The sequence below is a fragment of the Neovison vison genome, chromosome 7 (genome assembly GCF_020171115.1).
Source record: "Neovison vison isolate M4711 chromosome 7, ASM_NN_V1, whole genome shotgun sequence".
In the NCBI taxonomy this organism is placed as follows: Eukaryota; Metazoa; Chordata; class Mammalia; order Carnivora; family Mustelidae; genus Neogale; species Neogale vison.
Window position 1 is genome coordinate 12867055 of NC_058097.1, and position 16099 is coordinate 12883153.

A 16099-nucleotide genomic window follows, 5' to 3' on the forward strand; every position below is an offset into this window, starting at 1 on the left:
TCCCAAAGGCACAGCACGAACGGCCCAGGTCACCTGAGCTGGGGCTGGGAAAAATGCAGAAGCCACGGTGCGCTCCGGAGGCCCGCTGCCGAGAGGGCTCTGAGCCCCCTGTCCAAACACGTGCTCCAAAACAGGCCCAGCGACAAGACTCGCCTTTCCAGGCAAGACTCGCCTTTCCACTTCGCAGGAGCGTGCAGAGAGAAAAACGCACTACAAAGGCAGGCAGAGTTAAGTGAAGTTGAAACTCCAGGCAGTGCCGGCTGCAGGCCGAGCCTCTCTTCAAAGGCCCGCATTGTTTCCTCTTTCATCCACGGCTGCGAGCCACCGGTGGGGATCTGAAGCCGCACTAGTCTTGAAGTGAGTATCTGGCCTAGAAACTCGCACGATCACAAATCCCTGGGACCCTCCTGGACATAAAGGCTCTACTGTCCTGTGTGCTGGGGAAGAGGGGCTGAGGAGATGTCCTTAGAGGCTGCCCAGAGCCTCCACTCTCGCGGTCAGAGGTGTCGCCAGCCGGCAGAACACCCATCCCCCACAAGACACAAACCCAGAGTGGCAACTCCAAGTTCATGACGCGGCCCCCAACAGCACGTGGTGCCACACCGATGCCCCCGTCCTCGACAGAAGGAACCCCCGACAGGGGAGGACACATTCGGAAATTGTCATCAGAAGAAACCCAGAGCCATTGTCTCAGAGACACAACCACAGCCCCATGCTGGACCCCCCTGGCCTGTGCCACACAGTGGTGACTATCGTGGCCTGCATGAGGATAGGTGGTGGACGCCTTCCCAGGGACACTCTACACTGAGCACTTCTGTTCCTCCGTGGAAGCACCTCCTTCTGCTCTGAATACTGCCTCATCCTGCAGAGGTGAGACGGCCTCAGGGAAACCGAGTCCCCTTGCCCAGGCTCACAGAGGATCAGAACCCGTGAGCCCCGTCAAAGCCTAAGCCCCTGCAGCTGTACACCAGGTCCTCTCGCCTGTCTTCTGAAACCAAAGCTGCACAGCGAACACACTCAGTGACAGAGCGAACTCTCCTTGTGGAGAACAGAGGCCCCAAGCAAAATGCAGCGTTCTCCACACATTGCCCCATCCTGTTCAGTGCTCAGACATCCCTGAAGCATCCCTCCACCACACACAGGGAGTACAGATGACGTGCGCCCTGGGGATGCTCTGAATCGCTCTCCAGCTGGACTCCTACTGGGAATGCAGGAAATAAGTAACCACTTGCTGAGCACTTCCTAGCTGCGAGGTGATAAATGCTGGATGCCTTACCCACGTTATCCAATCTAAACTTTAAAACAAACCCTTGGGTTAAGTACTAGAACACCCATTCTACAGATGGGAGGAACTGAGACTCGGAGATATTAAGAAACTCACAAGGTCACGGGGCACCTGGGTGGCTCAGTGGGTTAAAGCCTCTGCCTTCAGCTCAGGTCATGATTCCAGGGTCCTGGGATCGAGTCCCAGATCAGACTCTCTGCTTAGCAGAGAGCCTGCTTCCTCCTCTCTCTCTCTCTCTCTGCCTACTTTTGATCTCTGTCAAATAAATAAACAAAATCTTAAAAAAAAAAAAAGAAAAGAAAAGAAACAAGGTCACGCAACTTACAGATGACAGGCGCAGAAATTAACCTAGGTTTTCCTGACTCCAAGGTCTAAAGTTGTTCCTGCTACGCTGCACACCCTCTGTCCTCAAACATCCCAGCTGCTGCTCGTCGGGTGCCTACCGGCTGCCAGGCACTTGATGTTTCTCATGTCACTGAATCCTAAAGCCCTTTTCATCTGGTGATGTCCAAATGCCCCAGCCAGGTCACTGGTCACTGCACTTACGTTCCTGTGTCTTCAGAGGAGACGTCCTTGGCTATAAGGTGGGGGCACACATTTCAACGACCTCACACTGTTTCTAGAGAATAAGAGAAAGCATGGAATGCGCTCTGTGTTGCACATGGTCCCGGAGCAGCGTTAGCGCAATGTCAGAATCTGAGAGAGGGGCTGTGATCTCGCACACACCACGCAAGATCACATTCACTCCCTAAATGTGGACTGAGAACCTGCCATGCTCCTGGCCCCAAAAAAGGAGAGGAAGAGAAATCCAGAGTTGTGTTTATTCTCATGTTGTGAAGCTCTCAGTGTGGCCTCGGGGCTGCTGCCTTTTCTCATCTTGCCGAGTTCACGTATCTCTCGCGCTTCTCTGTATCACGGGCTGTGTTCAGATGACATATCTGGGCAGCAACTTCCCAGGGACAATCTCGGTAAACATGTCCATCTCCTTGGCTGAGTATTTAAGTAATTTGGTTTCCACTTGCTCACCAGTCTCCACTAAGTGAACATGGAAAGTGTAATGTTTGCCTCTGAGCAAGGACCAAAGACCTTCTGAAAAGGCCCCAGAGTTAACAGACAAAATACAACAAGCTTCCACTGGCTGGAATCAGCAGAAAGACCATAAAGGAGAAACGAGTTCGAGACAGCAGCTGTTTGAATCTCAGGTGACAATAACTGTGACCACTTAATGAGTGCTTCCCTCACTGCAATAAAACACTACTCTTAGTTTTTTTAAATTGCTGTAATTCACATACCATAAATTCACTCTTTTAGTGTGTGTGGTTCAGTGGTTTTTTGTGTGTGTGCCCATTAGCAGTCACTCCCCACATTCCCCAAATCCCCTCCCCTAAGCCCTAGGCAACCACCAATCTACTTTCTCTCTCTGAATTTGCCTATTCTAGATAATTCACAGAAGTGAAATTTTCATATAAATGAAACTCATGGCCCTTTGTGACTGGCTCCTTTCACTTAGCCTAATGTTTTCAAGGTGCATTTGTGTTTAAGATGAGAAGACCGAGGCACAGAGGAATGAAACCAGAGGTCACAGACTCACATGCTGATAGGCACCAAGCAGGAGATACAAGGGAAGAAAGGTTGTGGTGAACGTGCCATTACAAGAAGCAAACTGGGGAGGCCATTTCTAGCCAGAAGGGAGGCCCCTAGGTCCCCCTTATCTGCTATGTGGGATGGTGAGCTCCACAGAGACACACTTCCTATTTCTCAAGAGAAGCCGAAAACCTGAGCTTCACTGTGAAATTTATCAATTAAAATACCTTGCAGTTCAGACCAACTCAAACCGGTTTATAAGCAGGACACAGCCCCTAGCTATGGGTCTGTACGCCACGGACTGAGCAATCTACCGCTGATTCCATCTAGTGACCCAGTAGTGCCGTAAGCCTCCTGGTGACACACAGTGTCTCCTTGCAGCAGCGGTGGAGTGGGGGTGGGGGTGGGGGTGGTAGCGGGGGGGGCGGTTGTCGCTCTAGAGCCAGGTCAAACTCAACAGTTAACCTTTATCTGATCACCCAGTGCCAAGGATGCCTGCCCCCTCTCCGGGAGGCAAAGGACGCATTATCCCATGACCCACCCCCTCGGGCTTCGGTGTTCTCAGGGGCATGGCCTGGGCCCCTACATTTGCAGGCTTTTGGAACTCAAAGTTCAGGAACACTAGAGACTCAGCACTGAGCCCATCCCTGGTTACCATGAAGGGCGCTGTCTCTCTGAGCCTGCGGTGGGGGGCCACTCTGAGCCAGAGTGGGGGACACCACCTCCTCAGTGAGCATCCCCTACAGTTCTCCAAGTGCCTCTTGGCATTACTCTCTCCGGGAGAGCACAGCCTGGCCAGGGTCTTACCAACTTTCATCAGGACTGATCCATGACTATATCCCCTGAAACTGAGAGCCCACCAAATCTGAAACAGACATTCTAAAATCCTAGCCCAAGAGCCTTATTCTTTAGCAACTGTGTGGGCATGTTGGTGGGAGGCTGCGGAGGGAAAAGCTCTCCAGGAGCACACATTTAGCGCACAGCAGGCTCACACATTTAGCGATCAGATCTTCGGTCATCAACCCAGCCTGCTCTTGAGATTTTGGAGTTCAAGTTTCTATTGAGCTACACATTCACATCTCTACATTTTTAGTGTCTGAGAGTCCTGTCATCAAGAAAAAAAACGCCCTCCTCTTACTACGAATTTTAATCCTTCATTGGAAAAACATGCAGCACTGGCTCTGTCCAACTGAGCAGATGTTTCTGGAAAACCCAAAATGGCAATTAAAACAACCATGGAAATGCTCAAGTATGAAACTTCCCTTATTCAATATACGTGCTCTTCTTGGTAGGGAAAACCATTCACTGCAGTGGGGAAGCTCTTTGAGATAGATGAACCTGGGTTTTTAATCCAGGTTCTAGTTGAGACACCTTGGGAAGAGTACTTAACCTCCAAGATCTTCTGTCTCTTTGTCTGTGAAATGCCATCACCTAGATTGTATACTGAAGCCATGCAAAATAAAGAGATGAGGGGTGTGCAATGACCAAATGAAAGGAGGCTTCCTTACCCTCCTTTCCCCAAATCAGGCAGAGAGCACTTCACGCAAGATCATTTTTTTTTTTTAAACGATTAGGGTTATGGATTGAATTGTGTCCCAATAATGTGCATGTTGAAGTTCTAAACCCCACTGTGACTGTATTTGGAGACAGGGTCTACAATTGTAGGAAGAAATTATGGTTAAATGAGGTCACTAGGCTGTAGTCCTGATCCAACAGGATTAGTGTCCTCCTCAGCAGAGATGCCAGAAAGCTCTTTGGTGAAGCAGAGATAAGTCACCATCTATCCCTAAGCAATTTGTGATACATATATTGGGGAAAATACCTAATGGGCACTCCTCATTCCAAATATGGCAAAAGAAGGCTAGAAACAGATCAGGGCCCTCTACACCAGTGCTTCTCAGACTTTAATGTATATACAAATCACCCACAGATCTCATCAAAATGCAGATTCTGATCCAGAGGTCTGGGGCGAGGCTGGAGAATCTCTTTCTAACAAGCTCCCAGGTGATCCTGACCCTGCCAGTCTGTGGGCCACACTCTTGGGTATCAAAGTCCTTAGAATGCAATGTTACTTCCCCACCAAAAATGTGCTGTCATTCACTCATCAAGACACCAACCATCAAATGCTGTGTCAAGTGCTGAAGATAAATAAAACAGAGTCTCTGCGCTTAAGAAGGAGTCCATCGTCTAGTTAAGTCCCTAGGTTTCTCTGAATTCCACAAATCAAGGGCAATGTCGAATACAAAAAGAAACCCCTTAAAGACCAACCCTAATGGCAGAGCCCGCAGAGTAAGAGCACTTAATGCGCTATGCTTGCGGCAACAGTAATGCTCAGATGAACACCTCAGTCAAGGACTCAACAGATAATTCAAGCTATGAGGAAAATCAGACAGTCCTGAGAACAGACTGGGTGACGGCCAAAATCGGGTGTCAGTGTAGCTTCAAAGCCAATAAAACCCATGGACATGGAGCCATGTTGACACATCAGCTCTGTGTCTCCTACTTAGTACAGTGAGCCTCATCTTTAAGACTCACTAGCATTAGTAAAAGCCAGGGCATAAACAAGCAGAAGTACGGAAACACAGCAGACCAGAAAGCGGTGCTTCATGAGAGAAGCAGCTAGGTGGTTTGGGACATACCGAATGTTAGTGCTGAATGAGAGGGTCCTCTTAACACAATCCAAACCCCTTAGGTGAGGAGGAAAGGAAAACCCAGAGCAGTTAAGACAGTGGTTCTCACCTGGGGTGATATCTGCACTCCCAGGAGACATCTGGAGACAATGGAGACATTTTTGGTTGTTAGAACTGACGGAGAGCTATTGGTATCTACTGGGTAGAGATGAGGGATGCTGCTAAAAATCCTACAGTGCACAGGACAGCCCACCACAACCAAGACTCATCTGTCCCAAAAATGTTAATCGTGCTGAGGTTAAGAAACCCCGAGTGAAGCAATCTGCCCAAGGTCAAAGAATGAGTATCATACCATGGATTAGATTGGAGCTGTCCAACATTGTGCAGCAACAGAAAGGTTCTAAGACCTCTACTGCCCATTATGGTAGCCACAGCCACACGTGGCTACTGAACATTTGAAATATGGGTAACTGGATTGGAAATTTTTATTTTATCTTTAGTAACTTCTGTGTAAAAAACCACGCAGGGCCAGTGGCTATCCTACTGGCAGGACTACCACCTATGTGTTCTGACTCCCAGTCTGGCATTCTTTCAAGTTTCACAGCTTGATTCTCTCTGCTCTTCTGAAATCATCCCCCCTCCCGACTTTATCACAAAGATTTGGCTGGGGGAAAAAAAATACAAATGTAAAGGAATAGCAGAAAATCTTAAGAAACATTCCTAGTTTAACACCTTGTTTTGTACATTGGGGAATAAAGGAAGATGTCAGGTCATGGTTACACATACGTGTAGTAACACTGGAGAAGTAAGAAAGGTCAAATTACTCTTTCCACCTGCAGGGAAGGGTGATATGGCAGGGATATAATGAACAGTCCTCTGAGTCTTGAGATTTCGGACCTGATTTCTCCACTTGGTCACCCAACAGTCCCTTTCACTTCTCAGAAGCTGGGTAAGAAATGAGTCAGGTCAACATCATTAGCATATGCTCATGCTTCTCACCTCCATCCCATCACAGAGACCCCTCTCTGATTTGCAGGTTTTGATGGAGTCCACACGCAAGACAAGCCGTGTGCCAGGCACAGTGCTATAGCACTACACATAGCTTTGTCGCTTTACCCGCATGGCAATCCTCTGGGGGCACCAGGCGGTTAGAGAACTTGGCCCAAGTCATACAGCCCGTCAAAAGCAAAGCTAGGACTCCTAATCTCCTGCACTGCGCTAAGGGCCTAAAGCTGGCTGGAAAGGCGTGAAGAGTCCCCTCCCGAGGAGCAGGAACGCTGCACAGCCAGGGCGGGGTCCTGGTTCTGCTCCCCACGCCCAAACCCGGGTGCCGGAGGCTTACTTCTCGATCTCCAGCGCAGCCACCTTCCGCTTTTCGTAGAGCTTGTCATTGAGGGCGCGCACGATGTTGGGCGTGAGCGGCGCGAAGTCTTTCTCGGGGTTCATGGTGGCAGCTCCGGGCGCTCCCCGGAGCCCCGCGACTCCTCAGCCCGCGGCTGCCCGGGCGGCGCCGGGGGAGTCTGCGGCTCCGCGCTGCCTCCGGCGCCGGCTCATGGACCACGCCGCCTTGGGCCTGCCTGTCTCGCTCCGCCGCCTCGCGCCGTCTCGGAACCCCGGGTTTGGACCCCGCCCCCGCACACCTGTTCCAGGCCGCCTAACGGCTCACGCGACCCGCTCCCGCCCGGCACCGGCAGTGCTCAAGGGGCAGCGGCCATGTTACACGGATCATGTGACTCTGCAGCCGCTTCCGCCTTCCGCTTCGAGGTCCGTCCCCTCGCCAGCCACGCCCCCGCACGCAGGCTGCAGGTGTGTTGTCCCCGCCCCCATAGGGGTCCGCCTCCTCCCCTCACGCCCGCGCGTGGCTCCAGATGGTGCGTGCGGGGCGCGTGGCCCGGGCACTCAGGTGCCTTCATGTGGTTGGCAAGGCGCGTGTTGGGCTTCTGTGTACGTTTAGGAGCACGGAGGGTTTCATGGAGCCTGACGCACGTAGCTTAGCTTGCTAAATACTCAGTGAACGCACTCGTTCATTTACTGTTTAGTCGCCAGTATTTCCCCAATTGGAGTAATTCCGTCGTTAGTTTCGCCATATTCTAGCCACTTGTACTATATTACTTTCGAAAATCTTAAATTCTTACTTTAGTCTTATGTCGTAAAACCATGGCTGTGAATAGTTAGGTATGTTTTTAAAACATTAAAATAAATTCTCAATTAAAAACAGTACTACCTACTACCTAAAAATCCCAGGTACCAACTGTGGCTGTCACCCCACCATTTGGGACTCAGGAGAGTGCGTTTACTGTGCTTGGATACCTTAGAGGGTTGGGTTTTTTGTTTGTTTTGTTTTTTTATGTGGCAAAATCTTTAAAAGCACTGTATGGATGTATTGTGGCTAATAGGGAGAGGCATCAGACAGAGTTCCTTATTGTAAGCTTCCATAGTGGACAGGGATCTTAGGACAAGGGCTAGACCACAGTGGAGTCCAGAGAGTATTAAATATGAGCATAATACACGACAGTACTTTTTCTAATGAGTGAAAAGTATGCATGTGAATCTGATAACGAAGTTGAAAATAGACTCTTATCCTCAATCCATAGATCAGAATCTATGGGACACAAGTGAGGGGGTGTGGTAGGCAGAATTCCAGTATGGCCCCCAAGATTTCCACCCCTTTGGGTACATACCCTGTATAATCCCCTCCCCTTGAGTGTGAACAAGACTTGTAAATATGGTGGACTGTCACTCTAACAATTATGTTATATAGCAGAAGGGAATTTGTAGATGTAATTAAAGTCCCTAATCAAAAAAAAAAAAGTCCCTAGTCAGTTGACTTTAGTTAATAAAAAGGGAGATTATCCTGGGTGGGTCCAGCCTAATCAGATGAGGCTTTAAAAGTAGTCAGGAGGCATTTGAAACAGGAGAGAGATTCTCCTGCTGACCTTGAAGAGTAAACAGTAACAAAAGTGAACCATCCATGATGGGCCACATGTCAAAGACCTTAGAATGGCCGCTAGTTGCCAGAAAGTGGTCTCCTGAGGGTTGCCCATTGGCAAGAAAATGGGTAAATTTTGTCAACACAAGAGAATTTTGTCAACACAAGAGAACTCAGAAGTGGTTCTTTTCCTCGTTGAGCTTTCCAGATGCAGCTGGCTGGCATCTTGATTTCAGCCTGTGAGACTCTGAGCCAAGAACCCAGTTGAGTCCATTCTGGACTTCTGACCCACGGACACTGCAAGATAAGAAACTTGTGTTGTTTTAAGCTGCTGCTTTTGTGGGAATCTGTTATGCAGCCATAGAAACAAGTACAAAAAGCCAACCCCAAATTCAGTAAGTCATGGAGGAATTGTTTCTAGAAAAATCTGTGAAAAAAGTGCTTTCCCTTACCAGTCGGGGTTTCACAGCTTTGAAAACCTTTGCCAGCACAATCCAATGAATGGAGGGGGGTGGACCACCAGTCTGAAACCACTCCAAATTTTGATTTGTCTCCAGAAAAAATGTTTTGCTTCATAGTTTTCTCCTCTTACCTTGACACCGGGTGGCACTGATAAGGACATTTCCAAATGTCTTCACAAAGTTTATGTCTAGTATTTTTGATGATGGCTGATGCAAAACAATGAAAAAAATTTAAATCAATGGGAATGATGTGGATCTATTTCTCCAGTGAGTATTCACATCCACTGGACCTGTATCTAATATAATATTTCATCTGTTTCTTTTGCTGTTAGGTTTGGCTTTTTCTTAAAGGTGAATTGAGTTTCCCGAGGGTCATAGAGAGATACGGTTTTTAATAATTGAAACAGTAATGTTTTGACCAGAAGGAACTCTTTTCTCCCGATATCACATTGTGGAGTAGGTTGCTAAGAAACCAGTTTTTTTATTCAAAGCTCAAACTAATGCTTTGTCCTACCTTTAGTTTAGAAATTCCTGGTGGGGGGAGGATGCTTTCTTTTCTCTCGTTCCATTACCTTGGAAAATGCCAACTAATTAAGGTTATTTGTGTATTCCTGGACCGGCTGTGGCAATGAGAAGAAAGCCCAAGACCACCCTTGCTTTCTCATGTGTTCACTCCTCTAACCCTGGTGGCCAGCTCTGGCCAGGCTGGCCACATCAGACACTTCTAGGCTAGCAGGTCTGCTTTGCTGAGAATGGATCTTTTTCAAGGTAATTTCTATTAGCTTGTATCAGAATGTTCATTTTCACCAAGCTTCTCCCCCAGAACTCTCTTGAGGTCCTTTGCCATTCCAGGTTTGCCAAAACGAAGCAGTTCGGTTTCTATCTTTTTTTGAGGCAGAGAAAGTACGAGCAGGACCTCCAGGGAAGAGATGTATCACATCTCAAGTCTTCCTGGAGAGGTGTCCCTGCTAGGGCAGGGTGTGAGCTGAGTTTGGTCCTAGGGAGATGGCCTGCCTCTTCACTCCAGTCCAGGAGGCTGTGGGCTCTGGACTGAGTGGCTTGGGGAGCTGGAGGAGGGATGAGGTAGGGAAATTGCCCCTGGCCAGCTGGCACCACTTGGCTCGTAGTGACACTGGGAAGTGGCCATTGTCTGTAGCAGCCAGTGTCTAGGGTTCTCACGGAAAGCACCAGGGCTGTGGCTTCTGGAAAGGCTCAACTTCCATAGTTGCCTTTAAGGCAGCCGCTCTCAGCTGCGGGGTACGCATCATCTCCTAGAGATGCCTTAAAAGGCACATGCTGATGCAGGAGGTCTGGGGCAGCCTGAGAGGCTGCATCCCTAGCACATTCCCAGGTGGTGGTGGAGCAAGGTGGCTCCGGCTGCACAGCTGTGCCTTGGCCTCATGGGGAACCTGGCAGAAACGCCAGTTCTCAAGCCCACTAAAGCTACTAAATCAGACCCTGTGGGATGGGACCCAACAGCCTGTAGGTTAGCAAGCCCTCTGGGTGATTTTGATAGATAACACAATTTGAAAAGCCTTGGTTTCATCAGACTCTGGGTGTTTGGTAGTAGTAACGCGGGCTCATTGATCTCCGCATCCTCTCAGATGGCTGTTCGGTGTGATCTTTGCTCATTTAAGCATCTGGAAAATCTGTCATCTAGTGTTTGTCTTTATCCCACGAGCAGCACCTTTGGTAGTTCTGCAGACCAGCTATTACGTGTAGCTTTGCAAATACTTTAGCTGAGTGCAAGGTCTACTGGGCTGAGGGTTGGCGGGGAGGTACAGAAGGGTTAGAAGAATATCTCTCCATTAAAAACAAAAACAAAATAAAAAACACACCACCCAAAGCAATAAGGGCGTCTTAAAACACAGGTTGCTGGGCCACACCCCTGGAGTTTCTGACTCTGCAGGTCTGGGTGTGCCCTGAGAATGCACATTTTTGATACATTCTAGGGGATGCTGTCACTGCCGGACCAGGGACCATTTTTCAGAACCACTGGTTTGGAGCACTGGTCATCTCCTTTCGTGCTTTCTCCGTGTCTGTGCAGGTGGGCTATAGGAGATGTGGAGGGGGTGAGGTGGAGACAGGGGACCCTCAGGCGTGAGTGCAGAAGCAAATCCACTCCAGGGCCAGTCCACAATCATTTATTTCATCAGGTGGTGCCAACAGGTAAGTGGTCCTATTATTATTATTATTTTAAGTGGTCCTACTAATACTTGTTCCAGGACCCAGGGCCAGAGCTTGGGCTAAGGCAGATGTCCCATGCCCCCTTGGAGGTGGAGCACTTAGGAAAGGCACTTAGACCTCACCCCGCACATACAAAATGGCTTCAGTTTAACCATTAGCAGACTGCGGTGTGGTTCTCCTTTGGAAGTAGATTCCTGACTCCATTGCAGCATTAATGGCCAGGTGGGCGGAAGATCTGTAGCACAGGTTCTCTATGCCGCTCTACAAGTTTGGAAGAGAAAAGGATGCATCCATTGCTCCCCAGACCAATTAAATCAGAACATGGGCTGGAAGGGTCTGGAGCAGAATTGGCCGATTCAGACCTGCAGGTGGGCCGGGGATCGCTGTGCTACAGACTGACTGCTAGGCACAGGGCCGGGCTTGGGAGTGGGGGACTGCAGGCTCCGCGTTTCTCCAGGACCTGGCCTTCAGCCAGAACTTTCTGTGGGGAACAGGTATGGGATTCCGAGATGGAGGGAGCATCCCTGGCCCCTGGCCCTACAATAATGGGCAGGTGTTATCTGTTGTCATTTTGAAAATAGTGTCTTATTTGGCTTTTATGTGAAAGCAGAATAAAATATCATATCAAAAGAGAGTTCTGTGTAAGGGCTTTTTAAGCCATTACGAATTTTTAAAAGGCACTGTGGGGGCCCAATGTCATGCGCTAAGTGCTATCTGAAAAGAGGTCACGCGTGTGAGATCTGTGTCATCTTATTAAAACTGGAGATTATTCCTTGAGTGTTGAGGATATGACTAGAAACCAAATTCAGGGACTTGCCCTTAAAAAGTACAATGTAGTTTTTTCCTTTCTTTTTGTAGTTACCATGTGTAATATGAAATATATCTGTATATATTTCAGGTATATATTTGGGGTGCATATAATATGGAAATAAGTGCCCTTATATTTGAAGGAGTAGATAAAACAGTAGCTGTAGAATTCTGGCTCTTTTCTCTGTTCTTTGCCAGGTAGAATAATATATACATTTGAAGGCTGGGATATGGCTTTCCACTGATGCAACTGACCTTAGTTAGTTACCACTAAGGGGTGATCCCCTTCAGGTAATAAACCCATTTAACCCCTGCTTCATTGCCTTCAGTAGGAGGACAAGTCACAATGAGCTTGCTGGTGATGGGTGTTTTGCTGCCCGATGGGTTTCCCTCAAAGGAGACGGTGATATTGTTGATCTTCTTGGGCCGCACGGAGTCTACAGCACGAACAGAGAAGGCTGGGTTCTCCACAATGAAGGAGAAGGTGACCGTATGATAGAAAATATTCTTGAAGGGGATGACTATGTTGTACCCGGCTCGGATCAGGAAGGGACCTTGGGGCTTCGGGAGCAGAGCCACTCCGAAGAGGGGGATGATATACTCCCCGCCTATAATCGATGACAGCGTCAGGATGCCCTTGGTCTCTCCCAGGTGGCTGGGCTCAAAATAGACTTCCACACTGACTTCGGTGCCTCCTTGAGCCCCTGGGGCTGCGTTAATGATCTTTTCCGTGTGAAAGTCTTGACAGTCAGTCTGAAAGAGGAAGAAATGCACTTGGTTTGCACAGGAGCCCAGAGGACACATGGGCGGCTTGGGCCCACCTGCCCGCCTGCTCTCGGACATCAAGTAACCTATGTTTGTGCGAGGCTGGGCAGGTCATTAAAAGTTGTGCCCTTGGGTGTCTGGGTGGCTCAGAGGGTTAAAGCCTCTGCCTTCGGCTCAGGTCATGGTCTCAGGGTCCTGGGATCGAGCCCCGCATCGGGCTCTCTGCTCAGCAGGAGTCCTGCTTCCCTCTCTCTGTCTACCTGCCTCTCTGCCTACTTGTGATTTCTCTTTCTCTCTCTCTGTTAAGTAAATAAATAAATAAAATCTTTAAAAAAAAAGTTATGCCCTTGTAAGTCCCTTGGAGAATAGATAATACTAATTATTACCCATTTTATTACAAAGAAATCAAGGCTAAGAGATATTAAGTGACTTGCCCAGAGACACCAAGCTGGGTTACAGCAGTGTGGCCTCTGCTGGGGCTATTCCCCACCCCCATCTTGTTCTTCTTTTCTCCTACACCCATGAGGAACACTCTGGATCCTCGTGGATGTTCTCATCTATTAGTTTTGAGCAGAAGTGAAAGGGGTCACTTCCACACCAAGGCACTCAAATGTCAGTGCTCAGGACCCCTTGGGATCTTTTCAGCTCTATGGTACTATGACCTGTGACATCTGAGCTCGCGGTGGTCCTTTAGCCTGGATCCCCAAATGGCTGTGATGAGCAGAGCCCCTGCTGACCCTCACTGGATAGATAGCACAAATGAGGGACAAACCTTTGTTGTTTTAAGCCACTGAGATATTGGGGCTGTTTGTTACTACGGCATAACCTAGCTTCTCCTGACTGGTATGATGGACCAAGAGCCCATGCCTCCTGACTGTAGCCATGGAACCCAGGGCACAAGATGTACCTTGTAGCTCCCCTTGTTGCCAGGTATGGTCTTATGCTATTTTGTTCAAGGGGATGTGAGTGGAAGGGATATATATAACTCCCTGCCATCCCCCCTGGGGCTGGCTGGAATGCAGACATCAGGGTAAGCCGTCTTGGTCCCTGTGGACCAAACAACTCTCAGCAGAGGGAAGAGTGTCAGGACCGAAGTCTGGACGCCTGATGTCATGGAGCTGCCATTCCAGCCTAAACTGCTCGTGTTCACACTGTTATCTCAGAGAAGAATAACTTTTACTTTGTTGTTATTTTGGGTTTCTGTTTCAGTAGTTAAAACTGGATTCCAACTTACGTAATAGGTAACATACATAAGCATTTACTATGAGCCAGGCTCTATGCAGACGGTTTCACAGGCATCTTTTAAAAGCCTCAGAGAAATCCTGTGAGGTTGGGGTATTATTACCACTTCTAGAAGAGTTCAGAGAGCTTTAGTAAAGTGTTTGGGGAGTAAGTGGTGAAGCCAGGGTTCAAATCCAAGGCTGTTGGATTTCACAGCCTATACTCGTGACCACTAAGCACTACTGTCTCTTCTAGTGACCACCGTCATGCTGTGGGAAGCACAGCTCCCACCCCTCACCCCACCCCAGCTTGTTAAGGTAGAGTCTGTAAGGAAGAACCCAGGCCCGATAGTGTTTGTTTCTAGCTGGGAGTTTCCAGGCTAGATGAAAACCCAGACTCCCTCTGCACCCCCTGTATCCTCCTCCTATTATTTTTAAGCTCAGACTTCTGGCCAGGGGAGGGAAGAGGGTCGGATAGTGGCTGCTCACCCTGCAGTAGTATTCGGTCTTCTGCCGGGTATAATTGATGAACTTGGCAAAGATGCTCTGACCACTGCCAAGAATGGCCTGGAAGTGGATGGGCTTTTCAGGCAGTGCTGGCGTGGCCTTCAGATTGAGCTCATACAGGTAGTAGCCCAAATCACTGTTGTGCAGTGTTAGTCTCCCAAAGGTTTCTCCAGCTCTCAGGGGCTGGAATTCAAATGTGAATGTGCCCTGCAAGAGAAGACAGAGGCTCCTATAAGGCCGAGAGTCCAACGCATACCTTCCCACACAGGGACCTCAGAGTAGGTTGGTGGGAAAAATGGTGCTTCACAGCAAATGCTCACACTGATCTCGAGCCCAGGGAATCTCTGTCCAAATAGCCCTTTTCCTCCTTTGTATCCTTTCTAGCTTTTTCTAGAAATACCTAGGGGTATTTATATATCTGGAATCTCTTTGCATCTAACAAGAATTAGATAGTCTCTTGAGAGCGCACACATAGGGTAAAGGCAGTGAGTTTTGCCAGCAGGAGGGCTGAAGGTCAGCAGCTCCTTCTTTGCTCTTAGCCAATCTCAGGACAGCTTCCTGGGTTCCACCTTCTTTTGGGCAAGATTTTCTCTTCCTCCTTCTACTATCACCCATAGCAAAACAAAACCAGGACCAAAGAGCATGGCTTATAATAACAGAATAAGGGAAACAACTCAAATGAGTTATTAGTAAGAACTCAGCTAAATAAATCATAGTTTATCCACGTTGGTGGAAAAGTATGTAGCTATTAGAAAGGAAGAGGCAGAGCTATAAACATTGCCATGAAAGGTGGTGGTGTTGATACTGTAAGTCAAAGGAAGGACATTCCATAAATGTATATAAAGCATGTGCCTATTATTGTGGAGAAGAATATGTCTATGCAGGTATAGAAAAGATACAGCAAGGATGTGTATCAGATATTACCAGTAGTTATCTTAGGCTGAAGGAAATGGGGTTTGGGGACTTTGATTTTCTCTTCCATATAATTTTGTGTAGTTAAAATCTTGTATTTATTCTGAGGTGGTATTTTTTCTTTTTTAAAAAAGAACTAGTTTTTCTCATTGACAAATAGAATAAAAAGAGTATCATTAAAGTTGTTGTAGCTGTTGAACGGAAAAGAATACAGTATACAAATTTAGATGATTTTACCACAATTTAAAAAATTAGATGAGAACGGACAAATGCATGAAAGATGTAACTTACAAGTCCAGACTCAAGTAGATAAAGAAAACCTAGGTATTTTTGTAACCATTAAAGAGATTTAAGCAATAGTAAAAAAGATTTCCCTTAACAAAATTCCAGGATCGTAAAGATTTACTTGTAAGTTCTATTAGACAATCTAAGTATTCCACAAATTCACCCAAAGAAGAGAAAAAGAGGGAACCCAGTTCAGATAGCATGATTTTGAGACCAAAACCCGACAAGGCTAATAGAAAAGTGGATGCCATTCTCTGCTCCCCCAAACATATATACAAAGCGCGCAATATAAATGTTAACCAACTGAATCCAGCAATATATAAAGAAGATTATGTTCTGTGACAAAGATGGGTTTATTCCATGAATGAAAAATTGGTTTAACATTAGAAAAACCAGTCAGTTGCCACACTGACATTAAAAGGAGAAAAAAAGAGAAGAGTCAAACATCTCGATACAGTAAAGGCATTTGATAAAACTCTATATCCATTTATGGAGTTAAAAAAAAGTTCTTAGAAAATTAGGAAGAG

At 47.6% G+C, this 16099-nt stretch overlaps 2 protein-coding genes across 2 annotated transcripts in view; both read right to left on the minus strand.

Moving 5' to 3' along the window:
• Window positions 1–7199, minus strand: part of VAC14 (VAC14 component of PIKFYVE complex) — a 98811-nt gene extending 91612 nt beyond the window's left edge. Inside the window, exon 1 of the mRNA XM_044255772.1 lies at window positions 6842–7199. Coding sequence (XP_044111707.1) covers window positions 6842–6945 — 104 coding nt within the window. The 5' untranslated portion in view covers window positions 6946–7199. The remainder of the gene's footprint in view (window positions 1–6841) is intronic.
• Window positions 7200–11956: 4757 nt separating this feature from the next.
• Window positions 11957–16099, minus strand: part of HYDIN (HYDIN axonemal central pair apparatus protein) — a 326268-nt gene continuing 322125 nt past the window's right edge. Inside the window, exons 85-86 of the mRNA XM_044255773.1 lie at window positions 14358–14582; window positions 11957–12636 (exon numbers count right to left, since the gene is read on the minus strand). Coding sequence (XP_044111708.1) covers window positions 12154–12636; window positions 14358–14582 — 708 coding nt within the window. The 3' untranslated portion in view covers window positions 11957–12153. The remainder of the gene's footprint in view (window positions 12637–14357; window positions 14583–16099) is intronic.